Source organism: Anneissia japonica, unplaced genomic scaffold (genome assembly GCF_011630105.1).
Source record: "Anneissia japonica isolate Jap-2015-1 unplaced genomic scaffold, ASM1163010v1 scaffold287896_len759773_cov187, whole genome shotgun sequence".
Classification (NCBI taxonomy): domain Eukaryota; kingdom Metazoa; phylum Echinodermata; class Crinoidea; order Comatulida; family Comatulidae; genus Anneissia; species Anneissia japonica.
The window spans coordinates 469,911-490,412 of record NW_022739421.1 but is presented as its reverse complement, the minus strand read 5'-3'; the positions used below and the strand labels follow the sequence as shown (position 1 = coordinate 490,412).

Here is a 20,502-nt window from a genome sequence, read left to right as displayed (position 1 = left end):
TGGTTTCACTTATAAGGCCTATATCGCTTTTTGGTATTTTTATATTGAAAATGTAAAGTTAAGAAACCTTGAATGATAATTTCAAGCTATAACTTTTTTTATTTTTATTTTTATATTGATCAATTGTTTTTAATATATTATAGTTAAATGTCCAATAAGGAAAAAATTTAATGTAATTATATTTTTTATATTGATAGTGTTTATTTACTACGGAGCCTCTAAAGGGACATGGTTAAAGAAAATATTAAACTATTTCGAGGGAACGAAATAATATTTTGAGGGAAGGAAATATATTTCGAGGGAACGAAATAATATTTCGTTTAAACGAAATAATATTTCGTTCCCGAGAAATAATTTCGAGGAAACGAAATAATATTTCGTTCGAACGAAATATTGGTTCGTTCGAACGAAATGATTTCGTTCCCTCGAAATACTATTTCGTTCCCTCGAAATAGTTTAATATTTTCGTTAACCATGTCTCTTTAGATGCTCCGTAATTTACTGTAATTATATTCGTTATTAGTTAAGGTTGTAATCTTTTCATTGATATTTTTCATAGTTAAAATGTGACTATATTTGTGAGTCTTAGTTTTAAATTTATATTGCAATTTAATAAACGTATAAAAAAAAACAACATGCAATTCAGCTGATTCTGCCATATGATATATAATTGAAATTGAAATTTGATTAAAATTTATTTATCACTAAATTAAGTAGGCCTACTGTAATGTAAAGTTATAGGCTAAATTTAGGCCTACAGCCTCGAATTGTTTTTCAGAACAAGACACAATGATAAATACTATATAATTATGGTATATAAAAAAATATACAACACAACAATATAGAAAAACCCTCCACTTAAATCATTAGACGACAGCACCAAGGCCAACCTCACGATTTATGTTCAAAAAGACTAAGTTTAAAGTAGGCCCCCTAATAGGTGAAACCAAGTGAATAGAAGGTCATTATATAATAGTAAACATCTTTTGATCCTTTAATATTTTTTTATTTAATAATTTTATTCTTTTCTTTGCATATGGTTAGATTTCTGCTAGTAAATTTAAGAAGTTTTCAAAGCCAATATATTGTTTTGTTTTTTTGTTTTTTGTTTTTTGTGACATATTTGCAACCCTCTCACCAAAAAGCATTCTTCAATGATCCCGACAAATCTAAATTTCGCATCGGTTCGTGTAAATATCCATTCAGATTGCTAGTCTTCTAATCCAGTTGTGTATTCTCTCTTAGTTGGTTATCAAGATGGCTGCGCCCTATCCGTTACTCGCTGGTCCGTATGCTAAGTTTAAAATATGCATTTCTTGTCACTTTCTACATAATAATTTATTGTAAAACTGTTTAAGTTGTATAATAATATAATAAATAACATTTCTAAATGGCATACGTTGATATAATTGAAGCCAATGATAATGTCAATGCCTAGCTAGCCTACTACTACTACTACTAGGCCTAGACATAGGGCCTAGGCCTAGCCCCTGGTTAGTAGTAGCTAGGATAGCCTGCTTCTGGGCCTAGGCCTAGCCCCTAGGCGAGACTTACTTGCATTACCTAACTAGCCTAGCCCAAGGCCCAGCTAGTCATGCCTCCTAGGGGCCTAGCACTGTATAGTACGTAGACCTAGCCTAGGACTAGGTGTGTAGGACCGTTTCGACCGCAAACAAGTTCGGCCGTGGGGTATGGAACACTTGTTGTTGTATCGTATCGTATGTTTCAGCCAATTTGATTCATTCATGAACGAATATAATTAATATCTTATCCTACTACTGTACTGGACTGCACTGGATAGGCCCCAGGCCTACAGTAGTTATATTAATAGAAGGCCTATGCCATCCCATGAATGATGAATAAAGATTTTTAATTGTGCAGGTGATACCTCAAATTATAACCAGCTAATAAAATTTGCGCAGAAAATCGCTAGGAAAACAGTTGCACAGAATTGTAATTACTCCATAATACATTGTTTATAAATAAGGTCTAGCCTAAGATTAGGTCAAAACCTAATTTTTGGTAAAATCTGTGCAGAAATCAGCCCTTATTTTCTGAAATGCGCAGATGGACTTGTAGGCCAAATTTTTGCGGTATGTATGCGTATATTGAGAAATAGTCAATTCAAGCGGATGCAACTTCGAGCGGAATTTACTTTGAGCAGATGCTAGTTCAAGCAGAATTTACTTCGAGCGGATGCTAGTTCGAGCTGAAAAAGATCCACTTATGTGAACAACATCCTGTACGATGTTATGTACGAATTATTAAAAATTTCCTATTTTGAGTTAACAATTCGCATTCGGCGGGGCTCAAGCTTTGCCTGGGAGCCAGGGGAAAAGCCCTGGTGGATTCGGGGGAGAAGCCTATAGCCTTATGTATAGAAGTCCTATTTAATTGATTTTTAGGTTAACAATTTAAAATTAAACATAACTACAGTAAATTCATAAAAATTATGATTTATCTTATCCTAGTCATTCGTAATTGTTTTTCTTTCCACTTGCTTTAAGAAAGTTGGTTTTGGACTATGAATGGTAAATATTGGGGAAAATTGATATGATGTCATTATTTCCGTATTGTTGATAGTCTTGTCACACTACTACACCAATGAATTATGTACCTTTGACATCTAGATTATGTAAATATAATTTAAATTTCTAAGGTGAATAACAATTACAGTTACTCCCATTTACAATAAATCATAAATTTAGAGTCTACATACACAATTATAATATAATTCAAATTTACAAATATGATTTGTTTTTTTTAAAATACAAAACCCAACTGGAGACAAAAACCGTGAACTCAGAATGAAACCTGGGCAATTCAGTAGCAATAATTATATAGGCCTAAATGCTTGTTAGCGGCCATCTGGTAGTCGGATTTGCCAAGACTGTAATTCATACTTGGATTAATTATCAAAAGTACCAAAAATATTTCAGAATTTTTGTTCTCTCATTCATAAAACAAGTTTAAACAAAACAAGAGTGGCAATTGAAAATGGTGCTGATCACCATTTCAAACAAAGAAAATTCAGCAAACTCACCCTGATTTAGGAGCCTACATTAAGTGTAGTAACACACTACTTACTACTGTAACTGTGTGCTTTCTTCCAACTTAAATTGAGTTTTGTAACTTACTACCATATGTTTTCTCCCAACAGTACGAGGCACACAAGGGGTGCGTTTGCGTCGACCCACCGCCCCTCCAGAGGAAGAAGAAGAAGAAGCAAGTAGGATTCAATATCCTATAAGGTTTAAGTTTTTCCAAAATCATTTTATCCAAGATGAGATCATAAGCAAAATTTTGTAATTGTGGCTCAGGATTATTTGTTCTATAATGTTAATTTTTATAGTGCATACAGATGGCCGCATAATGCTATAATCATGATTTTCCTGTCTTTTCCTGGCTAATTGATGCACACTCAATAATGCACAATATATAGTTTTCTCTGCTCACATAAATGATGATTCCTAGTAATGCTGCCAATTCAATACTACCGTCAATCATTTGTGGTGCCAGAATATTGCCTGACAGCAAGCAAAGTTGTTGGATAGTAATTCACACAAGTTCCAATGGGGCCAGTGGGGTCCAACAGCAAAGCACTGATGGAGATCAGTGGTTAAGCCCCTGTGCACCTAAAAAAACTTAGCTTAAAGAATTAAAAGGTAAGAAAAATGTTGACATGTCATGGCTAGTGAGAGGGGTTGGCCTTTCCAACAGGGTAGGCTTCCCCTACTTGCACTGTCACTGCTGCCAATTTTATTTCAAATCATTAACAGCCTAACATGTACCATGGTGGAGGGATAGTGAAACACTGGTTGGAGTATGAAAATAATGTGGCCAGTTATGGTCTCAAAGTCTTAACCATTAGATAAGCATCCTAAAGACTAATTGAATGTGTTCAATATTGTATTGCAATATTTTATTGCATTTCAGTCCTTCAAAATTTTCTAAAGTGTGTATATTCAGTCAAGATGGAAGTCTTTTTGCCTGGTGTGATGGAAAATGGTAAGTTTTATAGCAGTGTTGTGTGTGGTGCTACTGGTCGAGGTATTGTTAGTGGTGGACATGGTTGAAGAGTGTTGAATCTGTGGTAGTTGAGGAAGTGAGGATAGTAGAGTTGGTAGTGGTGAAGATAATCGAGTAAAACCACACTGCATTAGAAATAATTATCTACAAACCTCTTGATGTAGTATATATTAATGGTAATACTTAAAATAAAAACAGAATTATCTACAGTACTCAGATGTATATCATGTATCAGTATATAGAATTGGTGTCTTCAATAATCAATCAAAGAGTATAGTTGGCTAGTTTTCCTTTATTAATGTACTGTATTCCTACTTATATTGTGTTCCATTTGAAGTGTGTCTGTGTTGGAGACTAGGACAGGAAAAGTGCTTCATATAATTCAGAAGCCCAAGACAACTGCTTTGAGCTTCTCTCCAAGAGGATCATATCTAGCCACATGGGAGACCTACATTGGTAAGTATGCTTATAAAATATACCTATAGACAAATCCAATTAGGAAGGGGAACTCTTTATTGGTGCCACCATTGCTTGGGACTTCAGTGGGATCCCCCGTGTCCATGCTGTGTCTATGTAAAGTTTGTGCAAAGTATTTAGAGTAAGTTACAATGAAAACAACATAGGGTACGTACAATAATTCTAATATTTACATTTGTATTCCAGATGATGCGTACGAATACACACCCCTCCCCCCTACCCGGAAACCCCCAGCTATTGTGTCTGCAGAGGGAGAATTTTCTCTTTGATGTGGATAGATGTTCTTTCTCTTGGCTTTAATCTTTCAATTAATTTTGTTGTTACAGTTACAAAAGATGTTCCTCCTGGTACTGCTAATTTCCACTTGTGGCATGTTAAATCAGGAGAACTAGTGACTTCTTTTGTGCACAAGAAACTTGCAAACTGGTTAGTATCTGATCATCATTTTTATTTGTTGTGTTTTTGTATTCAAAGTATGAACTATTTTTATTGGTGCATATGCCTGTTATTGTTGGTTTTGTTTGTATTAAAACTGCTGTATCTTGTTATATATTGTAATTTAAAGTTTATTATTTATTGCTTTTGGTTTCAGGATGCCACAATGGAGTGAGGATGAGACTATCTGTAGCAGAGATGTAAACAATGAGGTTATGTTTTATGAAGTACCAAATTTTAGTAAGGATGTTTATTTTGAAATTATTTACAGTCACACATTTCACATAGAGGCCTAATACAAAGTCTAGTACTGTACCAACTATAAAAACAACAATTGTATTTAGGAACTTTTTTCTTCTTTTCAGTAAAACTGTTATACAGAGGGAGTGTCATATGTCATCATATATTAGCAATTCATTCGATATTCCAATAAACTTTTGCCTCAAACTATTTTTGTCCGCAATTTTGATTTTCAAGAAGGCAGACATACTGCATCGTACATGGGGTATTATGTGGTATCATTTGATGCACTTATTATTTCTTTCCATTACACAAATACCAATCTATACGTTAACTGAGATATTTAACATTAAACATGGTAATTGTCTGCTTCCCCCTATTAGTCAATTTTTTTAAATATTTTTGATAGACTCATAAAAAAATTCATGTACATAACCATTAGATTTGAAATCTAAAAAAGCTACTGTAATTCATACTCAGTTAAATTTATTATATGTGTTTTGTTAATATATATTTTGACACTTTTCCCTAATGTGTTCTATGTTATATTATTTCAGAACAAGCTGCTAACAGGCTAATTCTAGAGAAAGTCTCTAATTGTTTCATCTCACCTGGTGAAAGTCCCTTTAAGATAGCAGCCTATGTACCAGGTAGCAAAGTAAGTTAACTTGATTTTAAAGGTACAGTAATGAGATATAATATTTCTGCCATTTGATAGTTTGTTTTTATATATAATTTTTAGCCAAAATATAATTATGCACATGTGCATATGACAAAATTAAATTCTTCCAATTCAGTTAATGATGATGGTGATGATAATAATTAAGATGATGAACAATAGTGATGCCAACGTGAGCCGCGATGCTGATCATGAAGACAATTAATAATTACGTTTCTGCTGCTAGCCTCTTACTTTCTCCAGGTTTATTGTTGGAGTAATAGATTTGTTTAATGATTTGTACTTGCCTTTAGGGAGCACCTTCATTTGTGAGAATGTTTAAGTACCCTAACCTTAATGCAGTTGGTGCTGCAATTGCCAACAAAAGTTTCTTCAAAGCTGATAGAGCTGATGTTTTATGGAACAAAAAAGGTATTTTTATTTGATTTTATTTTTGAAAGCATAAAACAATTTGAGTACTAATTTGAAAATAGATAAAACTAATACCAATATTACACAATATTAACTTTTTCATTTTAAATTTGGACAAATTATAATTGTATTAAAATGGTTCTTTTATTTTTATGTTTATTTATTATATTTCATTTTCTGTAATGTGCTTGTGAATAGTATTAATTTCAACAGGTACAAATTAAGTGAGAGCAATATTTCTCATGTGCATGTTAATAAATGTAGTGCACTCTTTGGAAAATAGTAGGGGGATTGTCTCCCAGTGTACTGCCCAATCATCACCAGAAGACTCTTAGTGAGAGTTTGATGACGCCACACTATCTGCTAATCACTGGTGCCAGCCTAACTTTATATCTCGCCTTGGCTCGTCAGATTGTGGTGTTCATACCAACTCGTGCCAAATTCTAATATTGAATTTTATTGTTCTTGTGTATTATCCCAACATGTAGCGTGTCCTTAAATTGTTAATTTTCAGGTTCTGCCGTTTTGATAATTACTTCCACTGAAGTTGATTCAACTGGCGGATCATACTATGGAGAACAAGGCCTGCATTATCTCGCTGTCAACGGCGAGAGTAGTGGAGTAGCTCTTGGTATGTATAGTATTTCCATCTCACTTAATAGGAACACTATTGCATTTGTTATTAACATTATTTGGGGTTGTTGTTAATTTTATTATTAATCTCAAGAATATTACTTTTATATTAAAACAATATCATACAATTCAGACCACAATCCTTCTATCAAAATTCTAATCTATCCATCACAGGCCAAATCAGCGTGGTATTATTTGTCAGGGATAGGTGCTTCGTAAAATGATTAAGCATATTTTATTTATCAGAACGATCTAAAGACTGTTCCTGAAGAGACATAAATCTCCTCAGGCTGTGTATTACGACGTTGTCTGAGTTTTGTTACTTGCCTTATAATCTACCTATAAGCTCCTCCCACAAACTCCCAAGCTCAGTGTCTTCTACTCCTAATTAAGTGTTTTCTTGTACCACTGTTATACTATCAAGCCAAAATAAACACTGGTGCGACACCGGAACCAAAACCCATTTACACTTAATGAAGAACTGCGGTATGATCTCGGGTTACAACCATTTACACTTGACTATGAACTCTGGCTGAATACCGGTGTTGAATGATGCCCACTATGGACATTTTTGAGGAAAACCAGCTCATTAGTCTGCAAGCAAGTTTAGTTTCGCAGGGAAAAACATTTAAATTTATTTGTACACTAAAAGCAGAATTTATTTCTAAACAAAAATACAATCCAAAGCAATAAAATATAACTATTATGTTTATTATTTTTAATTAAATACGTTCAAAATACTTAAATAGTTATATTTTTACAAAAAAACTTAATAATTTTAATGAAAGTGGATGATTAAAATCCTGGTTTGTGAAAAGCGGGACTGTCCCGAAGAAGCTTCTCCTGAAAACATTCAGCTTCGTTGAACTCAGGTTCAGCACACCGGAGTCGTTGACATTCACCCATTTAAAATAACCCCAACTCTAGTGCTTGAAACTCGGTGCATCGACAGTGAAGGAGTAAAAGCGGGTTTATTCCAGAGTCCCGCTGATAGTGTAAAACGGGTATTGACTACAGTACAATGATTTGTGAGCCATTTCTTCTTATCGTATAACAAAGGAATTTTCCTGTCTCTCCCAGAGCTGTTGAATTTTGTTACCTAGTTCCAAAAATCCTCATCACCATATACTTAATCATTAACATACTTTAATCTTACACCATAGACTAATACTATGTATGCGAATGTTACTGTTTTCTATTACTATTATATTAAATATTATATCATATTATTATTATTATTATTATGAGTTGGTGTAAATTTCATTGTAAATATTATTATAATGGATTACCGTAATTCATGATAATTATCATGATTGAATACTAACTTTTTTTTTTCTTTAAGGTAAAAAGGGACCAATTTACAGTGTTGATTGGAATAATAACTCAACAGAATTCTGTGCTGTCTACGGCTGTATCCTAACTATGTTATCAGATAGATAATTTGATTAAATTATTGTTTTCAAAATGCAATATTTAGCAATAAACAAGAAATTAAATTTTTCTTAAACTTCTTTGATTTTTACTAATTACATCTATAATCCAACAACAAAAAACAATAAAACATATATTTTAAAAATATTCTTTAAAGTAGATAATTTTCACATCTTTTTATGTTCTTTTTTATGCTATTGCATAATTATGACTAAAGTCTTGTAACACAAAATTGGCTTGATTTTTATGCAAAAAAGTAGAATATTTAGTAAATAACAATAGTAACAATGCTTGTCCATTTCTTGCATCAATAAAACATACCTCTGTTTTTACTGCCATCTTACTGTAATTGTTATATTTTTTTAAATTTTATAATAGTTTGTGCAAATAGCACAAACAATAACAAATAAAATATGAAATTAAATATAAAATAAATGTAAATATATGTAAAAAAAAAATAATACAATAACCGCATCTGTCGCAGCCCAGGAGAGACCAAATACCCAAAGCTAATAGTGAAGGCCTTCCCAAAAATACATCTTATTTAAAATGTATCAGTTTCACCAATAAAATAATACTGATTTTTTACTTATGTCTTATTTTTTTTCTGTGTGTCCGCTGTACTTTTCCTTAAGGTACTTGATAGTCATGCCAGCTAAAGCAACGCTCTTCAACCTCAAGTGTGAGCCAATCTTTGACTTTGGCACAGGACCTCGGAATTCAGTGTTCTTCAATCCGCAAGGAACAAATATCCTTTGATGTATTTTTTATTGACATAATATTATTGACCATTAGGAATTGAATATACTGTACCTTTATATTTTTGTTTTGACATATTATTATTGTTTTTAATTTTATTGATGATGTTGTTGCAGCTTTTGCTTCTGTCATATTTTACCCTTGTTGGACCTTGTTTGACTAGGCCAAACAGACTCAAGTTGATCTACTGTGGGCCAGAGTAGGGGTGTGTCAAATTCTAGACGGTGGACTGGAAGCAGTCCGGCCAGCAAGCTTGCGTAATGTAAGATAGTTTGGGAAATTCTCATGAATTATTCATAATCATCCTTATAGAACGTATTTTACGCATGCGCTGTTTTCAAGTCTGTGTCATCCTCGTGATCAGCTGTTCTGTGCATCGCTGGCGAGCAGTGTTTGATTTTGATTTTGCATAGACAATTAATGGATAGAACGACACACGACATACCCATTCCCATTTACGGCCTCAAGATTCAGCCTTTGTATGGGCTTTGTATTTGAATTAATGCAATAAAACAATGATTGATAGTAGATTCTGAAGTTTTTTACATTTACTGTCAGTCTGAAAATACAAAATACTATTTAATAGTTGTTCTATTGAAATGCGCTGTTTTCAAGTCTGTGAGCATGAACGATCTGCTTCTCTGTGGGTATGTAAGCCGATCATGATTCAGTCGTTGTATGAGCTTGTATTTTAATCACTGAAAAAATGAAACAGGTGATGGATTTAATACATTGAGGTGATACATTTAATGTCAGTCTGCAAATACAATACTAATTTGTTGTTCAATTAAAGTTTATTAAAATTCTACTATTGTAAGTTAGAAAACTTCACTCGATGCTGCAAAGCCAGGACTTGGAATATTATGCCCATACAGTGTGGTCCACTGGTGCTATTTACGATAGAAGAGAATTAACGCAAAGGATTCATCCATCATAGGCCTATGTGATCATCCGTCATTTCATGCATTCATTCATTTCACATATTCTGCAACTAAAGTATAAAAGACCATTGTGCTCACTGGATCCTTTGTTGAATTAGGCCTCTGCCCATCTAATTTTGACTATAATAATATCTAAATTTATTAAAAGGGCCGCTTTTTAATCAATATTATTGTATCCACTCAGTTTGCCAAAAATTAAATTTTTTTCACCTTATTCATCGTCGGTCCATCGTCATTTGAGACAGCTGTAGCCTCTATTTAGAGGTGCATGGACATGTTTAAACATCACACAATAAAGATACAGATTGGTTTGAAAAAGTGAAGAAAAAAAAAACAATAAATTGTTAAGTTGTGTATAAGAATGCACCAAGCATGGAATACAACTACTATCTCTTAAGATAAACTAAATTTTAAGGAGCAAACCTAAAAATTTGAAGCAACCAATATTTTAGATTTAGAGGGCAAGAAACGGTCATGATCAAATATTTATTTATTTATTTATTTATTTATATATTTATTTATTTATTTATTTATTTATTTATATATTTATTTATTTATTTATTTATTTATTTATTTAATTATTTATTTATATATTTATTTATTTATTTGTTTATTTATTTATTTATTTATTTATTCAAATCTTTAACCAGGGTGACCCAATCAGTCATGTAGACTGGTCTCCCTTGGGGCCCTGGGTACAACAGTTTTAAGAAAATATAGTAAAACATTTAGCTAAAATACAAGAAAATACATATAAGCAATATAAAGATATAAATTACATACACAATATAAAAATATAAAATAAGAGCCTAAAGTAATGATGCCTTGAAGTTACTTTTAATAATATTCAAATTAGTTGATGATTTTGTTACTTAACTTATTGTGTTAAAAAGATTAGCACCTTTCCATTTAAAGGAATGTTTATAATATTCTGTTCTATATTTGTCCAGTGAAAGTGATTTGCAACTATTTCTTGTAAAATGATTATGATTTTCGGGGGAGGGTTTGTAATCTCAGATTATCTTGTTTGTCACTGTTATTTTTATTATTTGCAAAGAACAAATATCCTTTGAAGTCATTGTATTGACAAATGTTATTAATATTACCAGCAAGGTACATATATCTATATCATTTTTAATGAGATAAATTATTCAATTTATATATACATAATAATTCAATTGATAAAAGCATTTCATTTTTTTTCTATTGTATTTTCTTGACTGTTGAATACTTCTTTGCATTGCTGGCTTTGGAAATCTCCGTGGCAATATGGTAAGTTTTTAATGAATCTTAAGCCGGGCCCTTGCTGTGTCGTACAACGGTCGTCATTAAAAACCGATCTGTTGCATGCCCGTCGTGGCGTTGCGTTGATTGAATTACATTAGCTGTCGGACGCAATGTTGATTCAATAAGTATACAGTACAATTTTTATATATAAAACATTGATATTTTAAAAATGTAATGACTGTATAGTATTTTATTTGAAATATGAAGCAGATAGCATTTAACATTGAAAATATCAAAAAACAATCAATACAGGTAGATTCTCACTTGAGCAGTGTAGGATTCAAGGGGCCCAGGTCCCCCTAAATTTTTTAAAATTATGAAAAGAAATGGAGAAAACAAGAAAATTAAAGTCTGGGTGCCTTTTTCTAGTCATAAACTTTAACCGTCATGTCACTGAAAGCCTCTCTCTCGGCCCTCTATTCAAATTTCTTGATCTGACACTGTTGAAGATATTCTATCAAAAATAACACAGCCTATATTCATTGTAAAAAATTCACCATGTATTTTATAAACATTCTTTTCAACAGGAATTTTGGGATCGAAGCAAATTCAAATTAATTTCAAAACCTCAGGCTTCTGATTCTACATTCTTCCAATGGTGTCCAGATGGGGAGCACGTGGTTACAGCTACGTGCGCTCCACGACTACGACAAGATAACGGGTAAGTCGTAGAGAGCATGTTAGCACAGCATTTAGAGGTTGAGGCTTGCCTGTTGTTTGTACTTTTGTGCTTTTGTCCAGCAAGCATATGACATCTGTGCATGAAAATGAGCTTTGTACACTATATGCATTAGCGTATCTAGAAGTCTTGAAAAAGATGCAGTGGGCTATTTAAAGTGCACATGAGCCAGTTGTGTACACTGGACCTCCATTTCCTTATTTGAGAAGACTTGGTTCTACTAACTGAACCTGGGTGAGGAGCAGCTCAAACCAGCACCAATTTTAAAGCAGTAGTTTGCAGCACCCCTGTCTAACATCTTGGTCACTCGACTCGCCATTACCACAAAACATTTAAATTTTTACTAGTGATTTTTTTTTTCATTTTTTCAGTTTCAAAATTTGGCATTACAGTGGTGAAATGAAAAAATCATCTTCTATCAGTGCTGGGGAGGAATTGTGGGAGGTCGGATGGCAACCATTCCCTCCTGGTGTGTTTGCAGCGAAACCCATCATACAAGCAACTGTATCAGTTGCACAGGTCGAAGCAGCTAAGCCTGCAGTTTACCGACCTCCAGGTGCTAGGGGGTTGCCCCCAACAAAAAAGCTAGTAAGTTGTTTGTTAGTCATGTTGTGAATGAATAACTTTATTGAACCTAATCAGTTCTATAATTGGCTTTGTATTGGCTGCAAGTGTTTTTTAGATTATTTATCTTAGTCTTAGTCGATTTTACTGTTTTGGTCTAAGCTGCAATTGTGTGTTGCTTAATGTACCTTATGATTACCTTCTACTTATTTTACCCTAGCAATCATATTTTTTTTCTAAACATGCTTTTAAGTACTGTTACTCAATTTATCTTAGTAAATCGTATTCATTTGGTGCAGGAAGCAAGTTTTTATTATTTAATTTAACTTACTTAATTTTATTGATTGGTCTTGGAAGCAAGTACTTGCTATTTGACTTTCCTAAACCTATGTAGTATTTTCATCAAAATCTTAATTAAAGCTTTGTACATAGGTGTAGTTGATGTATTATTTTTTAGTTGAGCTATATTTATAGCTATAACCAATTGATAGTGATTAGGCCAACTTGAAAAACTAGGGAGGGTTACAGTTTTTTTGGGGTTTTTTGGCAAAATTTGATTTTAGCCAAGGAGAAGTCGGGGCTTAGTGGAAAGGCTCATTGTCACTGTGCTTGGACAACACAACACTTTTTTTTTTTGTAATTTGCTTGAGTAGGCTACCTGTAGTTATAATTGTAGGGCGCCCTCCAATTTGAGACCTTAAATTTGGGGTGGTCTCAGGGTTTGGTCTCCAATTATAGGGTTAGCTTTGTTATAAATGATTGAAGGTTGCTTGGTTTTTAGAAAAAGTGGTCTCGAATTGGAGGGGTCTCAGATCAGAGGGTGCACTGTAATATTCTGTGTTATTTGTTTCAGTCTGAATTAGAGCCAGCTCAAAATATGAAGAAAAATGCTGTCGATGGTAAGGTTTCAAATATTCTTAATCTTAGTTTTAACAGATATTGTTTATTCCATTATTTTTATGTTCTGATTTCCTGTCTTGAGTCATTTTGTTTTAATGTCAAAATCATATGCAATAGTAATCAAACATTACTTTATAATCTTATATTTTTAGAATCCAATTTATCAAAATCAGCCTTGAAGAACAAACGGAAAAGAGAGGCAAAAGCTAAAGCTAAGGAACAACAAATACAGGATAGTGCCTTGGTAAGATTACTGGTGAAAATTTTCAAAACAAGTGTCACATACAAGATGGTTTTATTGTAAAGCACTGATGACAATTACTCTACATGTCACATGCAAGATGGTTCTTTTGTAAAACATTGATGACAATTATAATACATGTCATATAGAACCCTGCTTTTCAACCTACAGTATGGGTCACGACCCAAATTTGGGTCGGTAAAACATGTCTGAGGGTCGCGATATTGCTTCTGACAAAAAACCTTTGGTAAAGTGCATCTCGAAACATAGTGGAAAATACTTCTGTATAGCGGCGGCCAGTCCTACAAAGGACTCAACTTAAGAGATAAACCCAGGCGAATAGCTGCGAAGATGAAAGCTAGAAATTATTGTTAGCCCAAAACCTAGAATCAACTCTGAAGTTTGCACTGTCACCAATCTGTCCAAGGAGGATAATCAAAATTAGGCAGGAATGTACCTCATATTAATAATATATAAAATGATTAGTTACTTCTTGCTTTTTGAGTTCGTTTGAGCCTTTATGTGAGTAAGTGGGGACGTACAAGCTTCTTTTTTAAAATTTATATCTTCCCAGTCAGTGTCACCCAAGTCACTAGTCAAGAATTCGTCATTGTTTTAAACATTTCAAAATTAGAATTGTAACAAATATTCTCCACATTGGCAGATTCAATGGAGACTGAGCGTCATCCTCCCACCTAATTTTTTTTAATTATAAAATATGGAGAAAAAATATGTATTCAAATGTAAGTCTGAGAGTGCCATTTCTGTCCATCTAGAAGTGCTGTAATCATAAATTTTCTTACCTCAGGCCCAACCACAGTCTGGGGTGGTATCAACACCCTATTTGTGAAAGTTCTTTCCGGGGCACCCTCTATTTCGGATCACTGGATCAGTCATTTCTCAATATTACTGTATAAAATTGAACATTCAGCACACAATATCAAAAGTTGATAGCTTTTGGGCCTAAGTAATCAGCACATAACATGAAATATCATTTAGGTATGATAGTACATGCCTTGGGTCGCCACAGAATGTGCATTCTGAAATTGAGTCGCCACTTAAAAAAGGTTGAGAAGCAGGAAAGTAGATGATGGTGCTTTGGTAAGACACTAATGACAATTAAGAACTACATGTCGCATAAAAGTTGGTGCTTTGGTAAAGTACTGATGTCAATTGAGTGAACATGTCACTGTACTGATGGCATATACAAGGTATTGCTTTTATAAGATGCTGATGAAAATTATGCATTACACTGAACTTTATCAAACAGTTTGTATCTTATAATTAGTATAATTAATTGATCTTTTTAAGGCCTCCCGGTCCAGTGATCAACGTGATGCTATTGCCATGACAAACTATATTGTCGGTGGATCTTATTCTCAGCAGCAACCAACTAGTGGAGATGACGCAGAAAAAGAAAAGAAAATCAAAGCATTAAACAAGGTAATTTGCAAGCTTCACAAAAAAGGCTTGATTATTTGCATCAACCAACCAAGTGTCACACAATCTGTGTGAGACTGTGAAGTTTGACGCATGTGAAGTTTGATGCAGTAAAAGTTTAGGGGAAAATTCAGCTATGGTTTGGTTCTAGGCTGTACATGCATGGGTAAAGTTGCAATTTCTGGAAGGGTACATGCCAGGATGGTCCAGGGGGATTAGCCCCCTTGTGCCTATAAAAACACTGCCTATTTAAGCTATCAAGGGTTTGGCCTCTCTGGCTGGGGTTCCCAAAACAAATTAATTATATTTAAAATAACATTCATGTTTACCTCAAGAGTACAATTTGTGGCTACCTAGAGGTGCCATCACCAGTTTCCCAGCCCCCAACCATGGTAGTGCTAAATGGTCTTGACCCTATATTTGTAAAGTTCCTCCAAAGGCCCCCTATTTTGATTACCTGGATCCACCACTACTTGTCTCTGAAAAAAAGTCTGACTCATTTTATTCTTGTGTAGTAGGCTTCCTGTTACTGCAATAAACTATAATTCTCTTACTATAACACTAATGTTAACACTTATGAAAACATCATTTTATTACATGAATACTACACCTGTTTTCCTATGTGTATTTATTGCCTGTTGAATGTTTACAGAAATGTATAAATATACAGGATATGGTTTTTTACAATTTAAATTACTAAAAGTTAACACAAAGTCATAATGCTTATTAAATGCCTCAGAAAAATAATTAAAGAACTGTTCTTCTAAAAACTGAGTACCTAAACACTTTTTGTAATAGTTATGTTATTGATATTAAAGGTTAACATCCGCTTTTGTTCAGTTGACATTAAGTGCACTCTGTTAAGTCAGTGCACAGCTGATTCCATTTTTGTACACTGGCATTGACCTTCTTACCTTACTTGAAGGAAGTTGGCTCTAATAATGTTGGAAATAATATGTCCTTCACATGTATCACAACCCACAATGGTTTTGTTTTTAGTTCCTGTACTCATGTTTATCCTGTTAGGATTAAGATCTAGGGAGTGTCTGAACCATTTGCACTTAGTTTTCAAATTTTGCATTTTGGAATGTTGATTTTCGATATGTTGTACTGTTCTTGGTGTTTAGTTCAAGCATCCTCCAGAGGTTAATCTTTCATTTATTAAATAAATGGAGTTTCCCTTCAAATTTCAGTCTAGTTTCTGTTTAACCCGCATTACAAAGGTTACTGTCTTTTACGGCATGATGGCACGTGGACCGTTATAAGGAAGAACAGGTCTTCGCATTCTTCATCGAGGGTTTGCACCTTCCTTTTTGTTGTAGGCAGGTGCAGCCCATGGCAACCTTCAGGCTGGTTGCTGCCCTTGTTTTGTTTGTGTCATCATTTTGCTATTGGAGCGTTTGTTTTTTTACAGTGAGCCTGCCCTGGCATACCACTAACCCATCACCCTAGGGTAAAGTTCGGATGCTTATTGGTTCCTACATGAACTCATCTGTGATTTAACAGGTCTTATTTTTAATCTTGCCGGGGGTCCACACACCCTCCTCACCAGATTTGCCCCAGGTGGGTGAGCCGGTTTAGTCATCGACCATCTGACCATGAACACTTAGTACTGGTTTACAAAGGACAATTTAAAACAATCAATTACACAAGAAACGAAAATGAGCTATTTACATAGAGTACCAATAATATTGTCACATTGCTGTTAATGATTTCAGATAAAGATTTAAAGTAGACACATGTAATGGTAATGGTAATGGTAATGGTTGAAGACTTATATAGCGCATAATACATGGTCTCTATGCGCTAGGGACTAGATGTTGCACTTTACAAAAAAATTACATACAAAATTAGTAATTTTGCATGTAGTGTTATCATGTTTGCAGATGGTGTGTTTTACAAGTGAAGATGAGAATTAGGTTAGATTTATTTATGTGCAATAGAGTATAATCCAAAACATTAAATAGAGAACACCTTCGATTAAATCTACTGTATTAAAAGTATTTAATAAATTGAATACATAGAAACTAGGTAAAAAGTATACAGATCCAACACATACAATAGTACGACGTGGACTATTGCTCAAACACTAAAGTCAAAGGTCATGAAGAGGAAACAATATAAACTTATTATAAACTATGGCTTTTCCACCAGGATTTATTATCATCAAAAAATAGGATCTAAAGGTTCACTAACAAACATTAAGGTTCACAAAAAATCCTTCAGATGTTAAGGTCAAATCTAATCCCTCATTAAATAAAAGAAATTTCTCTCCACTATGGTTGAGTCTACAGTTTCACCTGCCTTTCCCCATTGACTCAAATGTTGATAAATTATAAAACACCAAACAAGTTTAAGCAACATTCATTAATGTCGGTATAAACAATTATTTTTATTCATTAAAAATATTTGTGTTTCTAAATTAGTAATTTTTAGCTTATACCTTCATTTAATTCCTCAGAAATTGAAAGCAATTGAGAAGTTAAAAGAGCAGCAAAAAGATGGAAAAGAGCTGGAGAAGAATCAGCTAGAAAAACTGAAAACTGAAGAAAATCTTTTATCGGAACTGCAGCAGCTTCAACTTTCCTAACATATTATCACCAAACACACAATGACAAATTCTACTACCATCCAATTATATTATATTGCCTGTAATTCATGGCCTATAAAGTGATGTACACAATAATATTATGTTTAACAAATTAAAGCAGGACAAACACTGTGCCAACATGATTTTATGGAGAACTCAATGCGACTTCTAGGCATGTGCCACGGGTCGTTCTTCATAACGTTCCACTAGTGCTGCCATATTCAATCAGTAGACAGTGTTGCATCATCAAGACTTCATCACAGAGAGCAGAGATGATTCATCAGCCGAAGGTGGTACAACTGACACAGTGTGTTCCTGTCTTTGAGCTATTCGTATATCTTCTGTTGATTAATATAATGCTATTGATATTAGTTTCTCTCCATAAAATATAACGCAGTAATTGCTAATACTGTATCACACATTACAGTACAGCAAATTAGATGATAATGCTATTGAAATTTTAAAACTGTAGTTTAATATTAATAAGCGGCCTTGCATTCGTTTTTGACAACATATAATTTTATTATTCAAGTGGCCTTGCATTCAATGTCAAGTAATGTGCATTTATTTACAGAACTGAGCAACAAGTCTATTTTAATACACAGAAAGTAAAAGTAGGGGATGGTGATACTAGTTGAGGTAGTTATTGACACAAGTGTTTGTGTACACTTCCTTTGAAGGAGAGTACAGTTAACACAAAAGCTTCTGTCAGTATCTCTACTAATCTCAAAAGTGCTACTTTATTATTTGACTGAACACTGTAAATGTTTACCATTAAAGGGATATCCATCAGGGGTGGTGCTGGTAGTGTTGGGAGCGGTGGGGGCCCAAGGCTCCTGTTAGGGAGCCTTGAGCCTTGTTAGTTAGAACTGGGAGAAAAAACTATTTGTTAGGGGCGAACAATAAAGCTATGTAATTTTTACAGAATTAAGAATTGTAAGATAAAAGGTATTCTTTACAATTAAACCAGTTTTAACATTTTAAAACCAGATTAAAATCCTATGATCAATTGACACTCTTTGGTTGATTAGGTAAGCCTTTCAAATCCTTAAGTTGTCCGACCCTTCATTGATGGCGCCACCACTGTCATCCATTTTCTCATCATTTTCGAAAAAGTACAAACACACCTTTTTATGTGACACCCCTCCCCAAGAACTGAAATTCAGGTATGCAAAAAAATCAACATAGTAAACATCTACAGTAAATATATAATATACAGAATAAGAAAGGCAAAGATTGATAAGAGCAGAAGATAATTCCATAAAAAGAGTACCAGTCACTAATACCTTCAGTATGCAAAAATACAACAAAGAATACTGTATACAGAAATACAAGGTTGCATTCACAGTCAAAAGGGGCATAACAATCCTCTAAAGAGTATGTAATATGATTTTTTTTTGGTCTTGATAAAGAAGGTACATCGCTCTCTACCATATGGTTTCTACTCTTGTGAAAATAATTAATAAAGGATGACGCCTAACTTAGATTGGGAATCAGATTTTGTTAAAAACATAATACTGTATATACTAGTCATGTTGTTGTGTAAAGCACTGCCACTACATAGCATAGGCCAACTGTTGTTTATTCAACTTTCTGTTACAAAGGTAACTCTTACATCAGAACAGTGTTTTTTTTGGACAGTTGGCTTTGTCTCTTCTGTTTAAGGACATTCTTATCAATAAATTGAAAAATCATGAAAAAGCCAACGTAATTGCATTTTTACTAAAATAATATATTCTCATGTTTTGTAATGTTCACATATAATGTAAATTAATATTATGTACTACTCAAGATGTAATTATGTGATGTTACAAATACTAGATATACAGGTGGTTTTAAAATACGGACAACTACTTAATAAAAATAAATAAATTTGATTTGAAGGGATCATGTCAAATTAAAAAAACCCACAGATCGAAACAAATAAAGTGTTGCTGATTTACAGGCATTGAATACAGACAGCTTAAATTGTGTGTAAAGGCTAATGGAATGGTATAATTTATACCTCTGTTAGTGAGGACATTTTTCTCTATACCTCTGTTAAGTGAGGAAATTTTTCTCTATACCTCTGGTAGTGAGGACATTTTTCTCATAATTTTCTATTGAAAGCTACCAACATATTATTTACAACTTAATTAAAGTTTTTTTACATTTTTTCTTTAAAATGTGGTCTGTATTTGACCTTCCGGAATGTCAATCAAACTTAATAACTGACTAATCAGAAAAGTGCTAGGAATAGGTGCGCGTCTCACAAGCCTGGAGCCTGGTTCTCACGAGAGCCCTAGTATCCGGATCGGGAGCTAGCCGTTACTGCTAACCGTTAGCACCTGCGTGAGAACGCCCGATCAGTTTGCGGTATCCGGATTCCGCTAACGGTTAGCAAGCGCTATCGGTTAGCAAGTTGAGGGCGTTTCTATCATCAACCAATCACACATACGCGTTTACAATTTCCAGTTTCTTATTGGCCAGTGATTCAATCATCATATTGTTGGTATCCGGATCGGGATTTTCTCGCATGGACGCACGGCAGCTAACGGTTAGTAGGATCCGGATCCTGCTAACCGTTAGCTACCGTGTGAGAACATAGCCTCATTCTCACGACAGCCCTAGTATCGGGAGCTAACCGTTGGCGTTAACCATTAGCACCTGCGTGAGAACGCCCGATCGGTTAGTGCTAACCGTTAGTGGTATCCGGATACTGCTAACGGTTAGCAAGCGCTATCGGTTAGCAAGTTGAGCACGTATCTATCATCAATCAATCACACG

General features: G+C 34.0%; 1 protein-coding gene across 1 annotated transcript; it reads left to right on the top strand.

The window, feature by feature from the left end:
- The first annotated feature begins 1,215 nt into the window (after window positions 1–1,215).
- Window positions 1,216–19,686, top strand: LOC117117892 (eukaryotic translation initiation factor 2A-like). Its single transcript, XM_033262368.1, has 18 exons — window positions 1,216–1,285; window positions 3,161–3,251; window positions 3,937–4,008; window positions 4,367–4,485; window positions 4,833–4,932; window positions 5,099–5,181; window positions 5,739–5,839; window positions 6,154–6,271; window positions 6,786–6,902; window positions 8,247–8,315; window positions 8,982–9,083; window positions 11,267–11,307; window positions 11,850–11,983; window positions 12,373–12,589; window positions 13,419–13,464; window positions 13,618–13,709; window positions 15,018–15,149; window positions 17,608–19,686. The coding sequence occupies exons 1-18, from the start codon at window positions 1,258–1,260 to the stop codon at window positions 17,734–17,736; spliced, it is 1,791 nt and encodes a 596-aa protein (XP_033118259.1). The 5' UTR covers window positions 1,216–1,257; the 3' UTR covers window positions 17,737–19,686.
- Window positions 19,687–20,502: the final 816 nt, after the last annotated feature.

Excerpts from the sequence above, each read along its gene's own strand:
- LOC117117892 (XM_033262368.1), top strand. The coding sequence starts at position 1,258 with ATGGCTGCGCCCTATCCGTTACTCGCTG. Across the intron at positions 5,840-6,153 it reads CCTATGTACCAGGTAGCAAA|GGAGCACCTTCATTTGTGAG; the intron begins GTAAGTTAACTT and ends ACTTGCCTTTAG. Across the intron at positions 6,903-8,246 it reads GAGTAGTGGAGTAGCTCTTG|GTAAAAAGGGACCAATTTAC; the intron begins GTATGTATAGTA and ends TTTTTCTTTAAG.